At 39.5% G+C, this 25559-nt stretch overlaps 2 protein-coding genes across 6 annotated transcripts in view; one reads left to right on the forward strand and one right to left on the reverse strand.

Annotated features, from left to right (window-relative positions):
- Positions 1-53: 53 nt before the first annotated feature.
- On the reverse strand, positions 54-4928 carry B3GALT9 (beta-1,3-galactosyltransferase 9). Its single transcript, XM_082468533.1, has one exon. The coding sequence runs from the start codon at positions 1828-1830 to the stop codon at positions 856-858; it is 975 nt and encodes a 324-aa protein (XP_082324659.1). The 5' UTR covers positions 1831-4928; the 3' UTR covers positions 54-855.
- The window catches only part of FBXW2 (F-box and WD repeat domain containing 2), a 31640-nt gene continuing 10999 nt past the window's right edge, over positions 4919-25559 (forward strand). Inside the window, exons 1-6 of one of the 5 annotated variants that reach the window (XM_082468525.1) lie at positions 4919-5144; positions 5243-5351; positions 10219-10728; positions 19071-19265; positions 20504-20594; positions 21320-21444. In XM_082468525.1, coding sequence (XP_082324651.1) covers positions 4935-5144; positions 5243-5351; positions 10219-10728; positions 19071-19265; positions 20504-20594; positions 21320-21326 — 1122 coding nt within the window. In that variant the 5' untranslated portion in view covers positions 4919-4934 and the 3' untranslated portion in view covers positions 21327-21444. The other 4 variants (XM_082468523.1, XM_082468521.1, XM_082468522.1 and 1 more) reach the window with 4 other exon arrangements.

The following is a 25559-nucleotide window of genomic DNA, read 5'->3' on the forward strand; positions in this document are numbered from 1 at the left end:
AGCCATGGTGGTGATGTTGATAAACCAGCCCTGCTCTGTTACAAAATGATTCTCAAGTGACTGGAATTTTCTTGTCCCCAGATTAGTCAGCTCTGTTCCGCCATCTCTGGTATCCGTGAGTCCCCTTTTTCCATCTTTCCATATGGGCCATTTTCCTACTGCTAATACCACTAAATTTCTGTTGTTTTAAGCCACCTAGTTTGTTGTACTCTGTTAGGCATCTTTAGGAAACTAATAGAGTGTATACATAACATGAAATGTGTATTTGTTGCATCCCGTTTGTAAAATACTGCCTAATTAGGACTTGATGAAAATTGTTTCACAAAAAATTAGAGATCCAAGTCTTTACACTAGTGAGATTTAAGTTAATATATACTAGGTAGCTAAAACTTTTAAGTGTAATTCCACCACCCAGATTACTAAAATGTCTCCTCTTACAGACAAGATGAACATTTTGTTAAATTCCTTATTTAGTGTTTTCCTTTAATTCTGAGAATTCTCAAAAATCAGTCACAGCTGCTATCACTGAGTCATGACAGTTCCATAGAATGTGATTTTTAGAAATCCATTAATTGTAAAGAGAAACAAGACTCTTGGTTATAATTAAATTGAATGTTCTCTCTTTTCTAGACAAAAGGTATTATTTTGAAAAGAATCATGCTACACCAACTTAAATTTCTTAAAATGAGATCTCAATTCAATGTAGTACATCAGAGCACTAAGAACACTGCAACTTGCTGAGTACAATTAAAGATTCAGAGAAACTACATAAAACACAAGGAAGGAGGGACACTTTCTGTAACAAGGTAAGAGGTAATTTTTAAAGAACACACTTTTAAGAAAAACAAAGAAATCCTAATCACCATAATACATGACATTATTTTTTATGGTACCCATGTGAAAAAGTTTAAAGCTGTCAAGGTATGTCAGAAGTTTGCAGGAAATGAGCCCATAGTAGGTTTCAAACAGCGTACATTCTTTCCCACTGTTAATTTCCTTCCATGCCAGGGGCATTTCAGCATCTGTAGTTTCTGAGGATGTGAAAATGAACTTAAAGCAACATCTGTTGTATCTGATATGGCTTTTCCCAGAAAACCTTGAACTGTGTATGGGTATTAGGCCAATGGATTTAGCACAAATTCCTACAAACACATCAGCAGGCACCATAATGGGGACTTCTTTGAAAACTACGTACATCATCCGAGCCACATCTTGGGACATAACAAAGGCCTCACCACTGCAGTAATCTGGGTAGTACTTTTCTGGGTACTCACTGAAAGGGACAAATTCTTGGCTATTAGGGTCTCTGTTGGGTGTATCCTGATGGATAACTCTTCCTACATAGATATCTTCAAGGTGTTCTTTCAGATTGAGGAGGTAGTCTACCAAGCTTGGTAGATTGACAAACATCTCTTCATCAACCTTGAGAATGAACTGGGCGTTAGGGCAGAAAGTCACAGCCCACTGCGTCATGGTGATAATCTTCAGAGTTTGGTTCTCAGCACTGTCCAAGAAGATTCCTTCAATTATATCATTATTCTTTTGGGACTCTTTGTCTATCTCTTGCTGGGCAGTCACCAAAACAGGCATTCCCAAAGCAAACAGTGTGAGAATGGGATGCCCTCGGACACTGGTCACGTTACCCCAGGTTTTCCTGATGAGGTCCCGCCTTGTTCCATTTCCTGGGCTACTGAAGATAAGAGAGAGCAAAAATATGTTCTTCCCTTTACACACCTCCGACTGGCTCAGGATATAGTATTTGGAAAGATTACTTCTTAGGGGCTCCATGTTCAATTTTCTTGCCTTATCCTTAATTTCAAGAACTTTCATATCTACATAAGGCAAAGCATGCAGAAAATATTCTTCCACAAAATCAGCCCCAAAAAGCAAGGCATGAAATAGAATAACGTTAAACAGAATGAAACACCACTGGTGAGTCCGAAGTCTGCAGAATGTCACCTAAATAAAAGAACACACATTCATTCAAGCTCCATCTCCATTTCTGTTTTTGTCCCCACTGAACACTATATGTACCTCTCACAGCACTTAGCGCTACACTGTTTTAAGTGTTTATTATTTAGTTCTGTTGTTTGTCTCTCCCACTATATCATGGCCCCCTGGACAGCAGGCATCATGAATAAAATGTTGGTTGTTTTCTTGCTTGGAGGAAAGCCTACTTACTATATATGAGGCACTGTGTTAGACACTGGGGAAGCAAAGAGAAATCAGACATAAACACATGGATATAAAGTAACAAGTGCCATTGTGCTAAAAGCCTACAGGAAAATATATGATGTTCTTTCTGGAATTGAAGCACTTGGATCAGTTTCTTCTCTAACTACAAAGGTCAAGGGCTGTTTTTCAATGGAGTGGTAGCTTTTGTTGGCTACTGAACAATGGCTCCTATCAAACATTTACATTCTTCTAGTATGACTTTTCAATTTAATAATAAATTCTGACATTGTTTTGACAATGTCCCCTAATCCATCTCATGCGTCTATCAATATGGGCAGATTCCTGCTACCTGTATAGCACCTCTTCAGAGATCTAGGACATACCTGTGCCAAGCTTACTCCATCTCATCAAAGGAGATGGAAACTTTCCATTTGGAAGAGCATATACAATGTAGTATTGCAATATAACAGAGCCAGGGGACATTGGAGGAATTAAATCTCTATTCATTGGAGCTTCAATCAACAAAGACTCCCCTAATGACACCTCTTCCTGAGCGCTTGCTGGGGGCAAGGCACTGTGCTAAGCACTTTACATGCCTTAACTCATTCAGCCCTGGTAATACCCCTTTCAGATATGTTATCTTCAAACTGAAGCTGAGCGTACAGGCAGTATAGGAATTTGCCCAAGATCACTCAGTGAATAAGAGGGTGAGGTAGGGCCATGATTTGAACTGAAATCTGTCAGATTTCAGAGCTCACTCTTAACCATTAGAGAATCCTGAGTTCCATCTTTTACTTTCCCGTGTCTATTGAATAGGAAAAACCAACAGAGCAAAACAAACTCTCACAATTATAATCTGAACTCCTTTCCATTTTCTCAGTTCTGATGATTTACGCACAGAAGAAACTTCAGCCTACTAAAAGCTTATTTTAATAGATATAAAATACTTCAAAGATTATAAGAAACTTGCCTGCATGTTGTCTGTGAACGATTTCAGGGCTTTGGAAATTATGGAGTCCAGATGCCAAAGTATGCCCAAATGTATCTCAGGATCACTCAGTCTAACAGCAATTGAGGTACAGTACCTTGTGCCTGAGACTTTAAGGATAAGGTTTCTTGTCAATCAACCTGAGCTTTTGTCCCAGAATACCTGCTGGCTCCATAGGACAGCAAGTGCTGATCATGTTACAGCTAGAGTGAATCCAGAACAAAGACTAGAAAGCAAACCTCTTCAAATGCTTTCAACCTTATTTACCTCTTGAAAATGACCCTGGTGAAGTGCCTGGTGAAGTATGTGTGGGAGTTGAAAGAACAGTTAGTTCACGCATATCATCTCTTAATAGCATCATCACAGAAGGAGTGCATCTCAAGAAACTAAACAGTTGGAGTAGTTGCTGCTCCCTGGTACCTGCACACGCAACAAATGTGTTAAATATCAAGGAAAACTTGTCATCCCTAGTGGGTGCATTTTTTTTCTACCCAAAGAAACTTATGGTGTGGTTTGGTGTATGTCTCATCAAGAAGGATTTTGAATTCCTAGTATAGGCCATGGAAGAACATTCCTAAATAAATTATATGTCATCCATCTACCTTTCCCAGGCAACTTTATCTCAAAATGGAAAACAACGTGTAGTCCATTTTAGCCTGAATCAGAGAAACTAAGCATTTGATGTTTGCAATTTTCCTATTGCGTCAATGTGTAGGAATTACTCCAAATACCATTTGAGCAGCAGGTTTATGAAAGAAGGAAGGAAGGAAGGAAGGAAAGAAAGAAAACATCCAGCATATTTTTATGTTCCTGTCACATAAGCAGTTGTACTGAACATTCTGTCCCTACGCCAGGCCATATTTCATGTTTTTCTTTTTGCGTGTTGATCTTCCTACCTGCGATTCATAGCAGTTTTTGTAGTTATTTGGCTAGGAATAATTCATTACATTTTAAAGTTGGCTATGTTTTCTCAACAATCATTGTGCAATCTTGGAGATTTTTACGAAGTGGGAATATATATCCTAAAAAAAATTCAAATGAGAGGGAATTTTTACATATACTAAATTGAATGATTACACAGGTGTTGGATTTAATTAAATACAAATTCTATTTTGCAATTTTCTTTTCATTTTTTAATGAGCCATAAATTTTGCTCCTGGATAGCCTCTAGGCTTAAACTTAGACAATTTGGTTTCTTTGTCCATGAGAGGTTGAAACAATGTTGTCTCTGGGGCAGCTCCATGTGGAATTTTCAGTTTCATTCATAAAACTCCTACCATCCTGGGGTTGAGACCATTTGCTGCAAATAGATAGGGGTGCCTGGTTTTCTTGATTACCTTAGCACTGACTTTTCTTTCATAAAGCTTATCCAATCTGTGTACCCATGTCTTCCTAAATTTTCTTGTAATGTCATCAGTCACTCTCTGGCTTCGAAGTTCACAGAGGCTTCCTGTTGCCTACCAAATCAAATCTGCTCTCTTGAGACCTGACTTTCTGGACTCCATACTTAGTTTCCACCACAAAGAATCAACTTTTTATTTCCCATGTTTCAAGTACCCTAGATGTGCTCTACCACTAACTGGACATACGGGTGTCTTACTGTCTATATAAATGTTATGTCTACGCGTTGTTTGACTTTGGACACGTCTCTTAAATTCTCCCTCTCTCCTCCGTAAAGTGAGCATAATAAGAAAAAGTGCCGCACAGTCGGTGCAAGATCAGATTGGATGACGGACATAAACCTGCGGGGCCTGGAAGCAAGCCTTGGTCCATGCGTCACAGGTTTAAGCGGACCTACGCATGCTCCGCCTCCCTCTACGCTCCTCAACTCTCCCACTTCCCCTTTAAGGCGGGGCCGGAAGTGCAGCCGCGTCCGCTGGGCGCCGCGGGTGGAGGGACGCGCGGAGATGACGCAGGCAGCACCGGAAGCCGCTCCCCTGTGAGGCTGCGGACCGAGAGCGGCGGCCGCAGGTCCAGGTCTGTATGTGAGGCGGGGCCGGGTCGGGGAGGGGGTTGCCTGGCGCCCGCGCCTCTGCTGACCCGCCGCGCCTCGGGCTGTTTGTCTTTCTCTCCCTGCAGGCGCCATGGCTGCGGAGCGGACCCGGCCGCTGGGAGGCTCTGGCGGCCCGAGCGCGCCTAGTCGGTGTGAGCCCGGCGCGAGGTCCCGGGCCCCGGGGCGCTCGCTCAGGTCAGTGCCGCGCGGAACACGGCTCCGGGAGCAGGGGACCCGGGAGCGACGAACGGGTTGAAGGGATCTGGAGTTGATTTTAGAGATGGGAGAATTGAGTCTCGGAGTGACTGCCTCCTAGTGCCTCAGTTTCCTTAGCTGCGAAATGAGTTAACAGTGATGTCCCAGGGCTGCCATGAGTTTGAAAGATGATGAAGTGTGGAGAGGTGGTTTATGAAGTACAAAGCGCTGTACTAATGTGAGGGACTGCGCCATAATTGTGGGTATGCCATGGAAACAGGTGTGTATGTGGACTGCTGCTTGCAAGAAAGATAACAAGGTTAATGCTGAATAGTGATAACCGGCATTTCTTGTAGGCTTACAGTGTGCGGGTACTGTGCTAAACGTTTTAAGTGCATTATCCTGTTTATTCCTCGTAAAAACCCTTGTAGGGTTACCGGTTCGTGGTTACCTTTTATAAGTGAGGAAACTGGGCTTGAGATCGGGGAAGCGATTTGCCCAGGGTCACCCAGCAACAAGTGGGGTTGCAGAGCCCTTATTTTAGAAACACTATTTGTATTCTTTCAAAGCTTTTAAAAATTCAGCTTAAAACTGAAGGCGGATTTACGTAGAACTGATATTCACACGGTTTTAAATTCATAAAGGGGCCCTCACGCCTATTCCTCAGCCCTCCAGCATTCTCTGGAAGCAATCAGTGTTACTAGCTTCTTGAATATTCAAAATATAAGTATGTAAGTTCATTTAGGTAAGTTCAGAGCCTCTGTACTCTGAAACTGCTGGCTATACTTGATAAGAAAAGAGAGGGAAGATGAAGCCAAGGGCAACAAGTGTCTTGCTTTCTCTCTTGATTAGGCCGGGTCCTGAGGGAGGAGAGGAAAATGCATTCATCATGTTTAATCGAGAATGTTGTATCTTTAGTAAGACCTGGGAGTATAGGTTTGGTTTGGTTTTGGTTTTGGAGGGTGGGGGCTGGGAAAGATGTTGCACCTGCTCCTTCCTGTGGGACCCTGGGACAGTCACTCCACCTTTGGGGCCATAAATTTCCTCATTTATTAGTTAAGGGCAGTTCTGATACCTTCCAGGAGGTTGTGAAAATCAAGTGAGGTAATATCTATGAGTAGTACTTTAGTCTGTCAAACCAGCGCAAAGATGAGAGTTGCCTAAGAGAACATAGGGAGTTAATGGCAGAACCAGAGACCAAACCCAGGTCTCCCATCTCCCAGTTTAGGAATCTTTTCATCATCCACCTGTTTCAGAGCTTTGTGATTGTTACTATTGAGGACAGAAGGGCAAGTTTAATGTTTAGTCTTAAGTGAGGGGAGGAAAAAAGGATGAGACACCATGGAGGGTGGAGAGAAAATGCACCTAGCGGGAAATCATAGCCTCAAGTCAGTAACTGCCCTTAATTATAAAATTAATTCCCAGTAAGTTTGAGCACTTGAGTTTTTTGGTCTGTATATTTTACGCCATCTTAAGATAAACTGTGGTAATGTCATAGGGTTGAAAGGGATGTTAGTGGAGCTTTCCTGCCAGGTATTCATAGTAATAAAACTTACAAGCGCTCTGTGCTAGGCATGTCGCTACTCTGGTCCTGATTCTCACAGCCCTCAAGATGAGCTAGCTTCCATTTTACAGATGACAAAACGGAAGCTTAGAAGTTAGTTGAACATGTCCATGATCACATAGAAAGTGGCTGAATCAGTAAAAGGTTTGACTGACTCCAGAGCATTTTCATTTACCTCATTCTGCCTCTGTATCCAGCTGTCCTTGACCATTCCCAGTAATGGGAAGCTCACCACTCTGGAGGCAGCTGTTCCATTATTGGAAAGCTCTGGTGTTTTAAAAGCTCCTCCTTCAGTTGAATTGAAATCCCACTTCCTGAAGTTTTCCCCATGGGACCTTTGCTGCCAGTACATGATATTCCTAGAGGCTCTCTAAGAGTTCAGTTTAGACCAGTGACCTTAAGAAAGTTCTCTCCAGAGTCAGTTAATTTTTTAGAGAAACAAAAGGTGATTTTTTTTTTAAATAGTGCATTCTGCAAAGTTAATGGGGCCTGCTTTATTTTAAAAAGATGCCTTTTTCATGACAGTGAAAGATGAAGAACTGGAAAAGAGCCTCCCATAAAGGGTTCAGTAGCTTAAAGGGCAATTTCTAATGTAAGAGTGGGAAGAAAAATTCTTATGAGGAGTTAGGAGAGTATATAAATATCAGAAATGGCTGGGTTTTTAAAGGTGCTCGTTGGAAAACTCGTCCCATAATCTCTGTGGTGTCATGGGTACATTGATTTGGCATGCTGTATGATGTCTCTTAGTTATTTTGTAATGATATTGTTTTCACGGGTATTATAAATTTGCGTTGTGTCCAGTTCATCTTACGTAAATGTCAGCGTTTCTGTGATGGACCTGTGGCATACTGTGTGTGTGTGGCGGTGCAGGTGAGATAGAGGAAGCCCCCCTGCTTCTTCACTGTAAAAAATGATGCCTGGGCAGATGTTTTGGTTATGTTTTTAATTGACCAGTATTAACTAATTAGCTGTTGTGACATTTTGTCAATGTCCACAGAAACTTTTTTTTTTGGTCTTGCTGTGAATGATTTTTTTAAAGTAAAACTTTTCCAGAAATATTATAGATAAAAGGTTGTTAGGATACAGAAAAAGGAGGAGGCTTGTTATTTTGGTTTTTTGTTTGTTTGTTTGTTTTGTTTTGTTCTTTGGCTGTGCCGAGTGGCTCGTGGGATCTTAGTTCCCCGACCAGGGATCGAACCCAGACCCTTGGCAGTGAAAGCGCAGAGTCCTAACCACTGGACTGCCAGGGAAGTCCCAGGAGGCTTGTTATCTTGTGTTAAGTTGATAAAACTTTTGGTAAAATCATCGTTTTTCGGCAGCCAAGTAAATCCTTAAATTAATAAATCCTACCTAGCCCAAACCCTCAGGGTTAAAGTCCATTCACTGTTCAGAAATATTAGACAACAGATGATGTGATTGGAAGAGGTTTATTTGCTTTGACTGCTTTTTGTCTGATGACGTTCCCGCCAAATTAGATATTGGGAAATTAATGAAAATGATTTTTACATACCATAACATTAACAAAGTTGGACGATGAGATCTGGATATTTGTGTAGATCTTGATCTAGGTGACATATATGGAAAGGAGTTTATTTTCCTCTTTTACCTTAATTTGGACTTAAAGTTTTTTTTTTAAATAAATTTATTTTATTTATTTATTTTTGACTGCATTGGGTCTTCATTGCTTCGTGCAGGCTTTCTCTAGTTGCGGCAAGTGGGGGCTTCTCTTCGTTGTGGTGCGAGGGCTTCTCATTGCGGTGGCTTCTCTCGTTGCAGAGCATGGGCTCTAGGCACACAGGCTTCAGTAGTTGTGGCTCACAGGCTCAGTAGTTGTGGCACACAGGCTTAGTTGCTCTATGGCATGTGGGATCTTCCCGGACCAGGGCTTGAACCCTTGTCCCCTGCATTGGCAGGTGGATTCTTAACCACTGTGCCACCAGGGAAGCCCTTAATTTGGACATAAAGTTTTTAAATTAGTATGATAATCTGATGGGAAACTGAGTGATCAGATTAGAATGAAAGTTTTTATTCTTTTTTTTAATCATTGAAATGTTTCAGCATATGAAAATAGAATAAAAAACCTCCATGTACCCATCACCCAGCACTAATATCTACCAACATGGCCTATCTTGGGAAAGATGGTTTTTACATGATTTGCTTTATTTTTTGTTCTCTTCCTGTTAGTTTAGTCCCCGTTGTTAAGAGTGTGTTGACACCTTGACATAGTATGTGTTGCTGGATACTTGTAAGTTTTTTTTGTTGTATTTAGCCCTAAAGGGGAAGGTGGTATATCATCAGCCTCGGTGCTCCCAGATTTTATCGCCAGGTTGCAGTTCTCCTGCAACCTGATCAGAAGACTACTGATCTTGAGAGCACTGGCTTTCAGTCTGCTCTGTTGGCTATAGGCAAATCGCTTACCTTCTCTGACCTGCAGCTTCCTCATCTGCAAAGTGAAGATGGTGGTCCCTTTCTTTGGGTGTTTTTTAAGCATCAGGGTTACTAATTTGTCTTATTTGTGCAGGACTCCAGGACCCTCATGGCTCTCTGGGGTACATGAGGTTAAGAGTTGTCACCAGCTCATATGAGGCTTATAAAAACAGACTATGTAAGGCCAGATAAGGCCTTTGGTAATTCACGTTATAACAGGCAGTGCCATAAAGGAAGTGGAAGAACCAGAATACATGAGCCGTATAACTTACTGCATCTGCTTATTTTTCTTCCCCAGACCTTTTTGCCTGAACATCTATTGCAAAAGCCAGTAGTCAGTTCTGTGATTCTAGTAATAGGTCAGGTTGTACCTAGCATGATGACCAATGTCTCAAATTACTGCTCCGGAGACATGCTTTCTGGTTGTCACATCCTTGTGCTTATTTTTGTGATTTTAGTGCCCAAATAGAGTGTATTAAGGAAATGGTATTATGATGGTTTTGATGGGGGTTCCATTGTATAGAATACACTGTTTCATAAGGAATGAATACTCTGTAAATCTTTTACTGTGAAGATGCATGTAGCATGTGCTAGACTTCAAAAGGAGCAAATCACACACACACCAGCATAAATTTCATTGAGTTATGTTTTGGAGGTCATGATTTGTTAAAGTATGATTTCACAAATGTATTTTCTTTTGTGTGCATGGAAATTTTTCAGATAAATACAGTGTATTAACTGTAAAGTTGTAATGTAACTAAGCATAATGTTGTAATGCCAAGTTTTTTACACTAATTTTTAATACTTCATTTGTTAGCAGTCTTGCTTGAATGGTCATTTTGAGCAGAACTAATACAATATTTTGATGTGCCACAGGTAAATTTTTCCATAACCTTATGGAGAGAAAGGACTTTGAGACATGGCTTGATAACATTTCTGTTACATTTCTTTCTCTGACGGACTTGCAGAAAAATGAAACTCTGGATCACCTGATTAGTCTGAGTGGGGCAGTCCAGCTCAGGCATCTCTCCAATAACCTGGAGACTCTCCTCAAGCGGGACTTCCTCAAACTCCTTCCCCTGGAGCTCAGTTTTTATTTGTTAAAATGGCTCGATCCTCAGACTTTACTCACATGCTGCCTCGTCTCTAAACAGTGGAATAAGGTGATAAGTGCCTGTACAGAGGTGTGGCAGACTGCCTGTAAAAATTTGGGCTGGCAGATAGATGATTCTGTTCAGGACGCTTTGCACTGGAAGAAGGTTTATTTGAAGGCTATTTTGAGAATGAAGCAACTGGAGGACCATGAAGCCTTTGAGACCTCATCATTAATTGGACACAGTGCCAGAGTGTATGCACTTTACTACAAAGATGGACTCCTCTGTACAGGTAAGAGAGCCTGGAACTTTTTTTTGCATTTCATAGAGTGTAATCTTACAAATAGAACAAAATACTCCTCAGGCTTGAGAACGGCAATTGTTAATTATATAAGATATCTATAATGGCATTATCCCTTCATCCCTGACTGGTTTTTCTCCTCTTTATCCTTTTTCACTCTGAGAAGACAATTATTTTTATAAAATTTTATGAGAAGAAAGCTCCAGACATTTTTTTAAACGTGATGTGTGTCAGAAAGCTCTACTTGTTTCTGTGCTGTTCGTCCATGTACAGTCCTCCATGTTGGGTTTTTTTTTTTTTTTTTTTTTCTATCAGCTATGATTTTAGGGGAAAAAAACAGTAGAAAAGTTGCTGTCTAGTCCTAGCAAATAGGTCATTTTGGAAGAATTATGTAACCTCTCTGTGTTTGTTCCCTTGTCTATAAAATATGGAAAAAGAGATATTTCTCTCCTGCTCTAAGATCCTGTGGTGAGAAGAATTAGAAGAGTTTGGGCATGGGAATGAAGACAGTTGGGTATTTTAAAACTAAGCAAGTAGTTAGGTAACTTTTTATAACAAATGTAATCATTAAAATTAGAATTATGTGTATCTTCCAATTATAATGGGCATGTGTTTCTACATGTGATTATAATTAGTGCCTATGTTTTAGGCAATACATTTTGATAGGTGTTGTAAATAATTCTCAAGCAAAGTTTAGAATGGCTCTAGGCAGTTCTTAATCAATGATAGCAATGCCTATTCACTTCCATCGTATATACTATATATAGTATAGGGATACTCCGTGTTCTGGATGATTAGAAATCATCCAGGATGATTTCTAATAAGCACTTGAGTATTACCTAAATTACATAGTTGTCATTTTTAATAGTATATGCTGTTCCTTTGTGTAAATATATCATAATTATTTAGCCATTTCCGTATTATGCATATTCAGGTTGTTTCTATTTTTATAAATATTTTTGTTTGCATTATTTTTTCCCCTTGAATTATTTATTTGGGGCAGAAGCCTCAGAGTAGAATCACCAGATCCAGACGTATGAATGATTTTCTAGCTCCTCTTCAGTGTCCTTTCCAGATATAGTGGATTGATGCTATGCCCACAGCAAAGTCTAAAGTAACCTGCTTCTCCCTCAGAGTCCTACCAGACTCAGTTTTAATATTTTTAATAATTAAGAGAGGTATGATTTCTCAATATTGTTTTAAAATGGCATTTCTTTATTCATTGAGGATGTACATTTTCTCACGTGGTGACATTCTCTGAAATGCTAGATACTTTGTCAGTTTTATAAAATAAACATTAAATTTAAGGCATTTCATGGTTTTGTTTGTTTGCCATCCTGAAATTACTCCGTGCTTACATTATTTTCCCTGTCCTATAAAAAGCCTGATTACTGGAACAACATCATCTGTTCTTTTATACTTTGACGTACTTTCCCAGCTGTGGTGATGGCTTTTCAATATCCTTTTCGCCTCATGATCACCGGCAGGTAATTTTTTTTTAAAGATTAAGATGCCATATTGCCTTTGAGCTTGGCATTTATTCACACTTGGGGCAATACTGGCAGTTGACTCATTTTCAGAACCAATTCCAGCTTTTTTTTTTTTCTTAATTTCTTGTTAAACTTCGCATTTAAAATGCCATAAAACCTGTTACTTGGCACAGAAGTAAATGGAATACATTCACTGAATTCCTTAACTACCTGGAGAGTTAATATCTGCAGATAACTGTGGACCCAACCCTGCATTTTAAGATTATTCTTGAGGTGGGTCTATATGCTGTGTTATTTTTAATATGATTAAATTCACCAGGTTTGCATGTGGAAAATTATGCTTTGTTTATTGAAAATGATCCAAAGCATTAGTTTAAAGCAGCATTCCTGGGACTGTTACTAGTGAGAAATATTTGTTAATAGAATTAAACATGTGTTTGTATCACTTTGTTACTTAAGAGCTTGTATTTTCACTGTGGTTGAATTGGGAAATTCTGAATTTGGCAATAAATTTACAGTGACTCTCAGATTAGCCCTTAAGCAAGCAATAAAACAGTATTACCAAAAAGATAAATAATGCTAAAAATTAACATGGTATGGATTGAATGAGGTGGTTATTCTCCTTATTTCTGAAACGGTAAGAAAGGAAACTATTGTGCTTTGTGCTGTTCAGTAGGTATTTATTTATAAAATGCCTACTGTGTGACAGACTGTGTGAGGGCATGCATAGCTGAATTAGAGCAGTTCTTTCCTCAGAGAACGTACACACTGGGATCAGGAAGGTAACCTGATTAAGTAAAAGTCTCCGTGTGAACTGTGGCTGATAAGAAAACACTGAAGTGGATAGCTGCTGCTCTGCTGTAGTAAATTATTGCCATGTGGGATTCAGGCTCAGAGTTGTCAGATCTGACTTTTCAAGAGAAGCCCCAAGTCTAAATTTTTGTGAAATATCCTTGTTTTTTAAAAAGTATTAATTTTTAAGTATTATTCAGAATTTTAAAATATTGTGGTTGGGTCATATTCAACCTGTAAGTGGCTATGTTGTGACCTCTGGCTTACAGTCAAATGGGAAAAACGAGAGCTATAAAAGAGGTACGATCAAATGATATATTTAACTAGGCTTACTGTGATGAACATTTCACAGTATATACAGATATCAAATCGTTACATTACACCTGGAATTAATATAATGTTATAAGTCAATTATATCTTAATTAAAAAGAGACCAACCAAAAAAGTGATACCGTTGAATTGTATGAGGGAATAAAATTATATAGTTGTTCAGAAGAAGGAATGATTTCTTCCATTTGGGAAAGTAGAGCAGTGTTTATGTTGGGTCTTGAAGAACGTATAGATTTTTGGAGAGTTGAGATACACAGGGCTTTCCAGTAGGAATATCAGCATTCGAAAGGGCTAAGCATGAAGCATGGAGGATGAAAATAAAGAAAACCCATATTGGCTGAAATCTTATAATATAATTAGGGAGAGACTCCTAGAGTATAATCTGAAGAAATAGGCTTAGGCTGTGTTTTCACAAGCCTGGAATGCCAGGAACATGTATTTGGACAGTTTGCTATAAACTATGAAAGATTTTTGAGCAGAAAAAGGGCCGAGTGCAGAGCTTTCCATTTCAGATAAACTAGTGTTTCTTGTTTCTGTCAGACCCAGGTCCTCTTTTGATGACATATTTTACAGTATTCTCCTATCATGAAGTAAAAATCATGGAAGTAACTTATCTATAAGTACACATTTTAAAAATCAATATAATACCCAAACTTTGATCCAGAGGAGAAATAAGAGGACTGTGATTTAAAGTAATACATATTGAACACGTGCTCAAGCATGGCTTAGAAGGTGGTAAAGTAATCAGATGTTTACACCTATGTGTACTATCATTGTGAACATGACAGCTGTGAATGCAGACTGTTGTGTTTGTGTCACAGATACCATCTGTGACGCCATCTTTTCAAATGGTGAAAGACTCTTATTAGAGTTCCCAGGAAAGTACGTCTTTCCTCAATTTATCTGGTAGTTACACTCATAGAAAATTAGGTATACAGTTAAACTGCTAATACTCTTCGTAAAACAGATTTTAGGCTCAGTCAGATAACTAAGATTTTCACTTACGAATATCTGGCAGAACTTTATGGAATGTCATGCAGAATACAGATTCTTTTTGTGCTCTGCAAACATTGCAGGATGTCCAGCATTCCTGACTCTGCCCAGTAGATGCCAGTAATGTCTTCTCATTGTGACAGTGAAGCCACCCTAGAAATTTCTGAAGTGTTCCCCCTAGGAGATGATACTAATTCTATTGATACCCTTTGACATAGACACATCTTGCGCTTCCAATTTAAATTACTAGTCTGTTGCAGTTTAAATGAACTTAAATAGGTCTAGATATAGGATAGTAAGGGTAGAGATTTTTAAAAGTAGCAGTTGCAGAGAAGAGCAGCTATTGAAATAGAATTGACAGGATTTGGCAATGAATCGGATATGTGGTAAGGAATAGGGAGATTTCAAAAATGGCTGAAGGCTTCTAGCTGCGTGTATAACTGGGAAGATAGTAGTAGTAGTAAAAGAATAGAAAATGAAGGGATAAATTCAAGAGGGATAGATGGAATTCAATTTAGGATGAACTGAATTCATTTGGATGTCAAAGTGGAGATTCCCACAGTATCTGGAAATGCTGGGTGAGAGCTTTGGAGAGTGCTCAGGGCTAGAGAGAATGATTTAGGAGTTAGTCACATCACAGCTATGGCTGTAAGTGAAATTTTAAAAGGAGACGTAGAGAGGAGAAGATAGAGCATAGCGGGGATCCTTTGAGTGTACTCAGAGAAAGGGGAGAGGTAAAGAAACAAGGGTAATGAAGAGAGTTTCAAGAAGGAGAATGAAAGTTGCCTGACTTGAAGAGGCACTGGTAAATGTTTATTCAGTTGGTTAACAGAGTCAAATAACTCAGAGGGGTGGTTTGAGAGCTGAGATCTGATTCTACCAGTTAAATATTTAAACTTAACTTGATAAGATAGCTTACTCTATTTGGGTTATGGCTCATTTTTCTGCTTACCTTTGTTACATTACCCATCTCTGTAATTTTTATATCAAAGACTGTTTTCACCCTGTTTTCTGAGTTGAGAGGGCTTTTTCCCCCTTTTATATAATGAAAAATAGTCTACATTTAGTCCCCTTTCACTTTCCTCTATGCTGTATTTACAACCTCTTTACCCAACCTGATTGTTTTCTGATGTTTATTAGGGTGTAAAACTGAATGGCCTAATGTTTTCCTATATAAACTAGTTTAAATAATTAATTTAGATAATCTTTCATTTTTTTTATCAGATTGTGGTAAAGTATATATGATTTATCATTTTAACCATTTTAAGTGCGTTGTTGTGCAGACATCACCACCATCTGTCTCCAGAACTTATAGCATCTTCCCAAACTGAAACTGTACTCATTAATCACTGACACCCTATTCCCTCCTCCGCAGCCCCTGGCAACCACCATTCTACTTTCTGTCTCTGAATTTGACTACTCTAGGTACTTCATGGGTAGAATCTTACAGTGTTTGTTCTTTTGTGACTGACTGAATTTCACTTAGCATAATGTCTCCATGGTTCCTCCATGTTGTCACGTATGTCAGAATTTCCTTCCTTCTTAAGGCTGAATAATAATCCTTTGTATGTATAGGCCACGTTTTCTCTATCCTCCCTCCTAGTTTATAACTGGCCTTCCTGCTTCCAGTTTTGCTCCCCTTCAAACCATTTCCTTTGATGCAGCCATAGTGATCTTTCAGAAATGCAGATAAGGTCATAGTTAAACATCCTCCCGACCGAGTTCTCCAGCCTGACCTTGCCACTATTTCCCAGTCATACCAAACTGTTATCAGTGTCCATGTTTTAGGCAATGCATTTTGACAAGCATTGTAAATAATTCCTAGGTACTTTTTAGAATGGATTCAAGTAGTTCTTTATGAATCGACCCCAATGCCTATTCACATATATTTATGTAATATATAGAGAGATATTTAATAGGTGCTTTAATAGTTATATTCCAGCGATTGGTAAACCACAAACTGCAGGGGCTGGATCCAGCAGAGTGGAGTAATTACCACAGAGACTCTATGGCTCAAAAAGCCTAGTATATTTACTGTCTAGTCTTTTACAGAAATTTAGGCTGAGCTCTGGCATATACTGCTTTTTTCGGTTGGGGAGAGGGTGCTGATTACTTTATTCATCCTTTAGATTTCAACTAGTTAATACCTGAAAGTTTGGGGGTTTTTTTAAGCCATGAAATTCCTTCTTCCAACAGTCCTACACCACAGCTTGGCTTAACAACAAAGCAGAGGCTATAGCTGTGGAGCCAGTTGCTCCATCTCCTGAGGCATGTTCATGGAACACCTCGATATTGAGGAGCACGATTGTAAACTCAGCGGAGCTTCATCTGGGGCGCTTTCTCCTTTTACCCCCCCCTTGTATTTGCTATGGGCTTTTGTACTGCCCACCACTTACTGTACTGAATTATTATTGTTTGTTTAGCCTTTTTGTCTTCCTAGGAAGACTAAGCACCATAAGAGCAAGAGCCCTGCCTGACACAGAAGTTCTCTAAATATGGGTTGAATTGAGACCCTGGCTGAACACTGGCAATAAATCAGAACCAAGCTCAGATAGGATCTGAAATGATTTCTTTTCCTGCTTTGCTTCCTAGAAATATAGTCACAAAATGCCAACTGGACCAAAAAGCTGAGAGGACCTTAAAGATTATCTAGACCCGTGCTGTCCAGTGTGGTAGCCACTCAACACGTATGGCTTTTGAGCACTTGAGATACGGCTAGTTCAAACTGAGATGTGAAATAGGAAGTACTCACTGGATTTTGAAGACTTAGAATGTAAACTATTTCATTAATTTCTATATTGATTACATGTTAGATGATAATTTTGGCATACTGAGTTAAAAATATTAAATTATTTTCCCTTTTTTGTACTTTTTTTAAATAAATTTATTTATTTTTGGCTGCGTTGGGTCTTCATTGCTGCGCATGGGCTTTCTCTAGTTGTGGCGAGCGGGGGCTACTCTTCGTTGTGGTGTGTGGGCTTCTCATTCGGTGGCTTCTCTTGTTGCGGAGCACGGGCTCTAGGCGCGCAGGCTTCAGTAGTTGTGGCACGTGGGCTCAGTAGTTGTGGCTTGAGGGCTCTAGAGCGCAGGCTCAGTAGTTGTGGCGCACAGGCTTAGCTGCTCTGCAGCATGTGGGATCTTCCCGGACCAGGGCTCGAACCCATGTCCCCTGCATTGGCAGGCGGATTCTCAACCACTGCGCCACCAGGGAAGTCCCCTTTTTTTTGTACTTTTTAAAGTAGATATTAGAAAAATTTAAATTGTGTATGTGTCTTGCCTTATATTTCTATTGGACAGTATTGTTCTAGATCATTGGTTCTCAATGCATTGCTAATACATTAGAATCACCTGGCAAGCTTTTACAGTAATTAGATCCTACCTCAGATGTTCTAAGTTAGAATCTCTGAAGATAGGGCCTTGCACGTGTGTTTTGATAAAGCTCCGCAGATGATTCTGATGCCTCATATGCCCATTGAGAACCACCAGCCAAATCTCGTCTTTCATTTTATAGAGAGGAAACTGAATCCTTAAGTAGTAAAATAACAACAAATATAGTCTTCATTTCAGTATGCTTTCATAGGGTTTGCCCCAGTTGAAATTCATACTCTGCCTCTTCCGTAACTGATAGCTATTTTTCCATTGTCTGAAACAGTGGCTCTTGATCAACCCTTAAAGGTGGCATTGTGGCTAACTTTATTTAGTCATTTAAGCTTTTTGAAAACTGATCAGTTGGTGCTTTTCCAAGATACCATGTCCTTATTACAGGGACTGCATTTTTGTATCTTCAGAATGGTTTTTTCTTTGTCAGTTCTTTTTTTTTTTTGGTTGCGCTGTGCAGCATGCGGGATCTTAGTTCCCTGATGAGGGATCGAACCTGTTTCCCCTGCAGTGGAAGCGCAGAGTCCTAACCACTGGACCGCCAGGGAATTCCCTCTTCGTCAATTCTTATTCTTACTTTTATACAGGTAAATTGTGAGACGTGAGTTCATCGTTAGGATTTTAAATGTGATTAAGACAAGGTCCTGAATTGTCACCATAATCAGTATAATATTTTCATCAGAGGCAGAAGTAAAACCTACCCTCTTTTCTGCAGAATCTTAAGAGGCTTTACAAGCTCTTTGTTGAGTTGTTGTGAACGTCTGAGAATAATTTATGTCTAGTTTTCTTTGAAGTTCCTTCACATATTTCAAGATGGCTCAAGAAATTAGCAGTTAGCCTTTGCAGAAGTTAACCAGTGATTGGAGGCTTATCTATGATTTGCCTTAGAGTAGAACATGTTCCAGCAGACAACTTTACTATTCAACATTCTTTATTTGTTCAAAATTGTTGGGTAATGGACAGGCATGCAAGTGTACACATCCAGTCATCGGTGGTACCCACCATTTTAAGCTTAAATCAGAGAGCTCATGATAGCCAAAGATTTGGGAAAATTTACAAGTGGAAGCACCAAAGGGTGCTTTAGTCTAACACCACGCTATAACCTGGAAAGTTAAGGGAAAAGGACTAAACCAAAAGGCTTGGACTCAGTCTCAGGGCTGTTAACAGTATTCTGGTGACCCAGAGCAAGTTGTGTTACTGTCTCCATGCTTTGGTTTTCCCAGCTATTAAGTGAGAGTGCTAGAGGAGGTGACTGTTAAGGTTCTCCTTTAAGAATACCATGGTTTGGGGAATTGATTTTCCTTCTTTAGTGTTTGTTTTCTTACTAACCTCCCTGTTTTTCTCTTGAAGGGTCAGATGACTTGTCTGCAAAACTATGGGATGTGAGCACAGGGCAGTGTGTTTATGGCATCCAGACCCACACTTGTGCAGCGGTGAAGTTTGATGAGCAGAAGCTTGTGACAGGCTCCTTTGACAACACTGTGGCCTGCTGGGAATGGAGTTCCGGAGCCAGGACCCAGCACTTCCGGGGGCACACGGGGGCGGGTGGGTTGCCTTTCTTCAAGGGTTTCAACAGCTACTTTACCCTCATTCCTTAAAGCCAGGAGCCAAGAATGTGATCCCTTTTTTGTTTTTGTTTTTTAATTTAACCTGTCTTTCCCCCAATTTCTTTCTCAGTCACTACAGTTAATCCCTTTATTCAAGTTATTCTTTTTTGGAATTTTCCCCCTAATTTTGCTTTTCCTTGGCCCATTTTTTAACTCTTATGTCCTTTATACCCTTATGCTAGGAGAGGCAGTTCTTCTTTTCCCCTGTTTCATTTATATCCTATTGAACAGTGTGCCCCCTCTGTTTTGATCGGATTCCGTACCTCCAAATTGAATAAGTGCTACACTTGTAAATTCAGTCCTCTTTATTTGTAGAATTAGGACTGGAAATCATTTGGAGTGACTCTACAGATTATATCAAATTGGAGCTTGGTTGACAATAATTTTACAGCAGCCTTAGTTTGTAAAAAACTGGTCATTTGAACATAGCCTTCAGATCTGAGCTTCTCCCTCTGCTTCACTGTATTTTGGAGCTCTGTGCAGAAATCATGTTGATGAAGTTCCTAGCCTCTTGTGCAGCTGCTCCCTTCTTCCTTTCTGCCCTTTACCCACTGCATTAGCCCCTGAGAATCATAGTCTATGCTCTTGAGACACTTATGAGCAGCCTTCCTGGACTCCCTAAACAGGTTGAGTTTCTCTGCTGTAGGTTTCCCAATACGTGTGTAACACTTATCATATCAATACAAGTAAGTATGATAACCTTGTTTCCCCACCAACCTGTAAGCTCCAGAAGGACAGGGATCCTGCCTGTCTTATTCACACTTAGGTCCTGAATTCCTTGCACCGTACCTGGTACTCAGTAATTCTTTAATGTAAACCTAGCTGTTTTATGGCAAAAAAACCAAGTCCCCCCCCATTTTGTTTGTCATCCTGTACATTTTTCTTCAGTCTTCTCTGCTACCACTTGTTTGTTGTAGAAATTAATATTTTGAAGATACATGATTTAACGTGGAACTTATATATCAAACTGAGTGTAATATTTCCACAGTGTCCAGGGTTGTACATTGACTTCCAGGTGATTTTATACCTGGTCAGCTTTGAGAGCCCTGTTCTAAAAAATTTCCTCTTTGCTGTTCCATGGACATTGCTGTGGCTTTACCTAACTCCATGCCTTTGCTCTTCCCTCTACCTGCAGTATTCTCTTTCTTTTCTTGATAAATTCTACTCATCCTTCAGGGCCCATCTCCAATATCGCCTCTTCCCTGAAGTCCTCCCTGATACCCCTGGGCAGAGTTAGTCATTCTCCTTGGTGTTTCCCTAGCAAGAGGTAAACATTTATTTTTTTTTTTTGGACTTCCTCTTCCACCCCTCACTTAGTCTGAGTTCCTTAAAGAAAAGAGCAGTGTCTTCATCTTTGGGTCCCCAGTGTTCCTTTAGAGCTTGGCAGGCATTTAAAAACAAATATTTGAGTACTTGCGATACTCAGGCACTGTTTTAGGTGCTGGGGATAGAGCTCTAAAGAAAATCAGACAGTTTGAGAGAATGGCTTAGTCTGACCTTTAAGATCTTTGTTTTGTTTTTCTCATTACACTGGCTTTTCTTGAGTATGGGTATTGTTTTGCAGCTTATACTCTTGACATTTTATCTTACTGCAGTAAATAGTACAAATATGAGTAGGTCCACCTATGTTCTGTTTTTCCTGCATAGGCTAGATAAGTTACATGTAGTATCAGGCAGGCAGTCCTGAGAAGAAATGCCATTATCTCCTACACTGGTTTACCTCTCACTCTGAAGCTAGTACAAGTATAAGAGATTGTATTATTCCAGGAGCTTTTCATCCTTAGAATTATCAGCTATGATAATAACAAGAATTTTGAAATGGATATATTTTTTAGCATAAAATTGCTAGTTGAGAAAGCATCATTACTACAGTAGTTCTGGTTGAGAAATTATACAGTTGGGCGGCTAGGGAGAATAAATGTAATTGAACTCTACTATGAAAGACCCACAGGCAAAGGCGTATTTTAACTTTGTGTGTGTTGTATATACTAGTGTTTAGCGTCGACTACAATGATGAACTGGACATCTTGGTGAGTGGCTCTGCAGACTTCACTGTGAAAGTATGGGCTTTATCTGCTGGGACGTGCCTGAACACACTCACCGGGCACACAGAATGGGTCACCAAGGTAGGAAGACCTACAGAAGAAATGTTGACATCAGTCTTGCTGAGGGTGGGGGAGCTGGGGGTGGGATGGGGGATGGTAGATGCTGCCTCATAAGTGGTAGATGAGTCATAAGATGGGATAGATACAACCACAAAGCATGATGGTATATAACAGTGACCAACATGTAAAAGACACTCAGTAAATAGTTCAATGAATGAGTGACTTATGGACATGGAAAGATGCCCACAATATATTAGGTGGGTAGAGGGAGCAAATAAAACAGGTTACATACAAAAAACTATGTAGAGTATGACAACAGTTTCTAAATGTGTTTTTGCACTAAAATGTTGAAGATGATTAATTCTTGTGGAATTGAGTACTTTTTTCCCTTTAGGATAAGCATATTTTTAAATCAGAAAAGTAATTTTCATTTTAAAAAAATGCTTGCAAGAAGTGGAAGAAAAATGTACAGGCTCTTTAAAAGAACATTGTGCTGGTTTCTAGCCACATTGATTCAACATACAATTGGAAGTCCTAGACAGAGCAGAAAAGGAAAAAAAGGGATCCATGTTGGAAAGGAAGAGGTAAAACTGTCAGTATTTGCAGATGCATGATATTTTGATGACTCCACCAGAAAACTGTTAGAACTTGTAAACTACATGTAAAGTTGCAAGATGTAAAATCTATACACAAAAATCTGTTGCCTTTCTGTACACTAATAATGAACTATCAGACAGAGAAATAAAGAAAACAGTCCCATTTACAATTGCATCAAAAAGAATAAAATACCTAGGAATAAGTTTAACCAGTATATAACAGAAAGACCTGTATATTGAAAACTGCAAGGCATTAATGAAGGAAATTGAAGTAGACACAAATAAATGGAAGGGTATTTCATGCTCATGGATTGGAACAATCGGTATTGTTAAAATGTTCATACTACCCAAATCAATCTACAGATTCAGTGCAATCCCTATCAAAATTCCAATGGCATTTTTCAAGGAAATAAGACAAATAATCCTCAAATTTGTATGGAACCACAAAAAACCTCAAAAACCCAAAACAATCTTGAAAAAGCACAAAGCTGAAGGCATCATGCTTTCAAACTATATGACAAAGATATAGTAGTTAAAACTATGGTATTGGCAGAACAGACACATAGATCAATGGAACAGAATAAATAGCCCAGAAATAAACCCACGTATATATGGTCAATTCATTTATGACAAAGGAGCCAAGAATATACAGTGGGGAAAGGGCAGTCTCTTTAGTAAATGGTGTTGGGAAAACTGAAGAGCCACATACAAAAGATTGAAACTCAGCCACTGTCTTACACCATACATAAAAATTAACTCAAAATCGAGTAAAGATTTGAACTTTTTAACACCTGAAATCATAAAACTTAAGACTAGAAGAAGACATAGTAAGCATCTTGACATAGGTTTTGGCAATGATTTTTTGAATCTGACACCAAAAGCAACAAAAGCAAAAATAAATAAGTGGGACAACACCATACTAAAAAGCTTCTGCACAGCAAAAGAAACTGTTAACAAAATTAAGAGGTAACCTACTGAATGGGAGAAAATATTTGCAAATTATATATCAGATTGGGGCTAATATCCAAAATAGATAACTCATACAACTCAATAGCAAAAAGCCAAACAATCTGATTAAAAAATGGGCAGAAGATCTGAACATTTTTCCAAAGAAGACCTATAGATGATAAATGAAGACAACAACTAACAAGTAAATGAAAAGATGTTCAACATAATTAACCATCAGGGAAATGCAAATCAAAACCACAATGAGAGACTTCCGTGGTGGTCCAGTGGTTAAGACTCTGCGCTCCCAGTGCAGGGGGTCCAGGTTCAATCCCTGGTCAGAGAACTAGATCTTGTATTCCGCAACTATAAAAAAGATCCCGCATGCTGCAACAAAGATGCCGCAACTATAAAAAAGATCCCGCATGCTGCAACAAAGATCCCACACGTGGCAATGAAGATCCCACGTGCCACAACTAAGACCCAGCACAGCCAACTAAATAAATAAATATTAGGGGAAAAAAACCCACAATGAGATATCACGTCATACTAGTTAGAATGACTATTATCAAAAAGACAAGAAATAACAGGTGTTCGTGAGATTGTGGAGAAAAGGGAAGCTTTGTTCACTTTTAGGGGAATGTAAATTGGTGCAGCCACTACGGAAAACAGTTTGGAAGTTCCTCAAAGGATGAAAAATAGAACTTCCGCGTGATCCAGCAATTCCACTTCTGGGTATTTATCCAAAGAAATTGAAAACACTAACTCAGAAAGATACATGCACCCCCATGTTCATTGCAACGTTATTTACAATAGCCAAGATATGGAAACAACCAAAGTGTCCATAGATGGATGAAGGGATATATGTATTGAAATATTATTTAGCTGTAAAAAAAGAATGAAATCTTGCCATATGTGACAAATGGATGGACCTCAAGGGCATTATGCTAAGTGAGGTAAGACAAAAAAGAGGCAAATACCATACAATCTCTCTTATATGTGGACTCTACAGGGGAAAAAAAAAGCCAAGCTCATAGATACAGAGAACAGATTGGTGGTTGCCAGAGGCAGGGGGTGGGATGTGGGGAGTGGGAGAAATGGGTGGACAGTGTTTTTTGATTTTTTAGTTTAAATAAATTGCGAAGAAAGGGAAGGAGGAAGGAGGAGAAAATAATGCTCGCAAGAAGTGAAACAAAAATGTACAGGATCTTTAGAAGAATGTTGTGATGTCTTCTGGTTTTCAAAAAAACGATTGCTGTGAGGATCAAAAGGCATTTAAAAAGTGGAAATGCCATGCAGAAACACTTTTCTTGAGCTTATCATGCTATTCTGTGAGGGGCTCAGGATGCAAGAGTGAGCAAAACAGACCCAGGCTTGATGCGAATGTTAGTCTAGTAGGAGGAATAGTTATTAGTAATTTCATAAGTTCACAAATTGTGTTAAGTGCTATGGAGGAAAAATGCAGAGTCTAATTCAGTTTGATTCAGGGAAAGCTTTTAGAGAAGGGGCCAAATGTGAAGAATAAATGGGAGGTAACTGTGTAAATGGAGTGTTCCAGAGGGTGCCGTATGTGCACAGGCCCTGGGGTGGGAAAGAGCCTAGAACATTTGATAAGCTGATGCCCTGGAAGGCCAGCGGAGCTGTGCTGTAGTTGGGGGAGGTGTGGGAGAGGGGCCAGCACGTACGCTTTACTAGACCTCATTAAAGATTCTGGATTATTGTAAGTATAGTAGAAAGCAATTGATGCGTTCTGAGCAAGAGTCTGGTGTGATTCATGTTTTAAGAAGATAAGTGCTGAGTGAAAAATGGGTTAGAGTGGGGCACAAATGGATGCAGGGTGGCCAGTTAGGCTTTTGCAGTAGTCTAAGCAAAAGAGACCCACGGCTTGGACTTGGGTGGCAATAAAGAAAGAGAAGGGCGTACACGAAGGATGTGTCTTTAAGGTAAAGCCAACTGAACTTACTCATGGGGGACAAAGAAGAAGAAAGAATCCGATGACTAGTGGGTTTTAGACTGGGTGAGTGATTGTGTGAGAAGACCAGTGATACCACCGAACTGTACACTTAAAAATGGTTAAGATTCTACATTTTATGTTACGTGTATTTTACCACAATAAAAATATTGGGGGAAAAAATTCTGTACTGGGTGCATTCAATTTTAAATAGAAAAGTTATATAAGACAAGTTGGTGTTATGTTAAAAACAGTGGACTTGGGGCCAGGACACTGACTGAGATGTCTTAGATAAGTTACTCTTCCCTTCAGGGCCTGAGTTTCATCATCTGCTAAATGTTCCTGTGAGTACTAAATGAGATGATGGGACAGAACCCAGCAAGGTGCCTGGCACTCAGTAGCAGGTCTGTCAGTTTCATTTGAATCTGCAACCCAGGCTTCTGAATGAGTGAGCCTGGCCTCCCCTCTCACTTTATGCTGATTTATTCCTAAAATAACCAGAAGCTAGTGTTCACAGATTATCCCACATGCTAATGGAATGTTAGCTTCTGTTACATTATTATTTTCATTGTTTTATTTCATTTTCACTACAATTATCTGAGATAATAGGTGCCCCATCCCCTATTTTAAAGATG

The sequence above is a fragment of the Balaenoptera physalus genome (genome assembly GCF_965194825.1).
Source record: "Balaenoptera physalus genome assembly, chromosome: 7".
NCBI lineage: Eukaryota > Metazoa > Chordata > Mammalia > Artiodactyla > Balaenopteridae > Balaenoptera > Balaenoptera physalus.

Coding starts and splice junctions, on each gene's coding strand:
- B3GALT9 (XM_082468533.1), bottom strand. CDS start 1,830: ATGAAAGTTCTTGAAATTAAGGATAAGGCAAGAAAATTGAACATGGAG.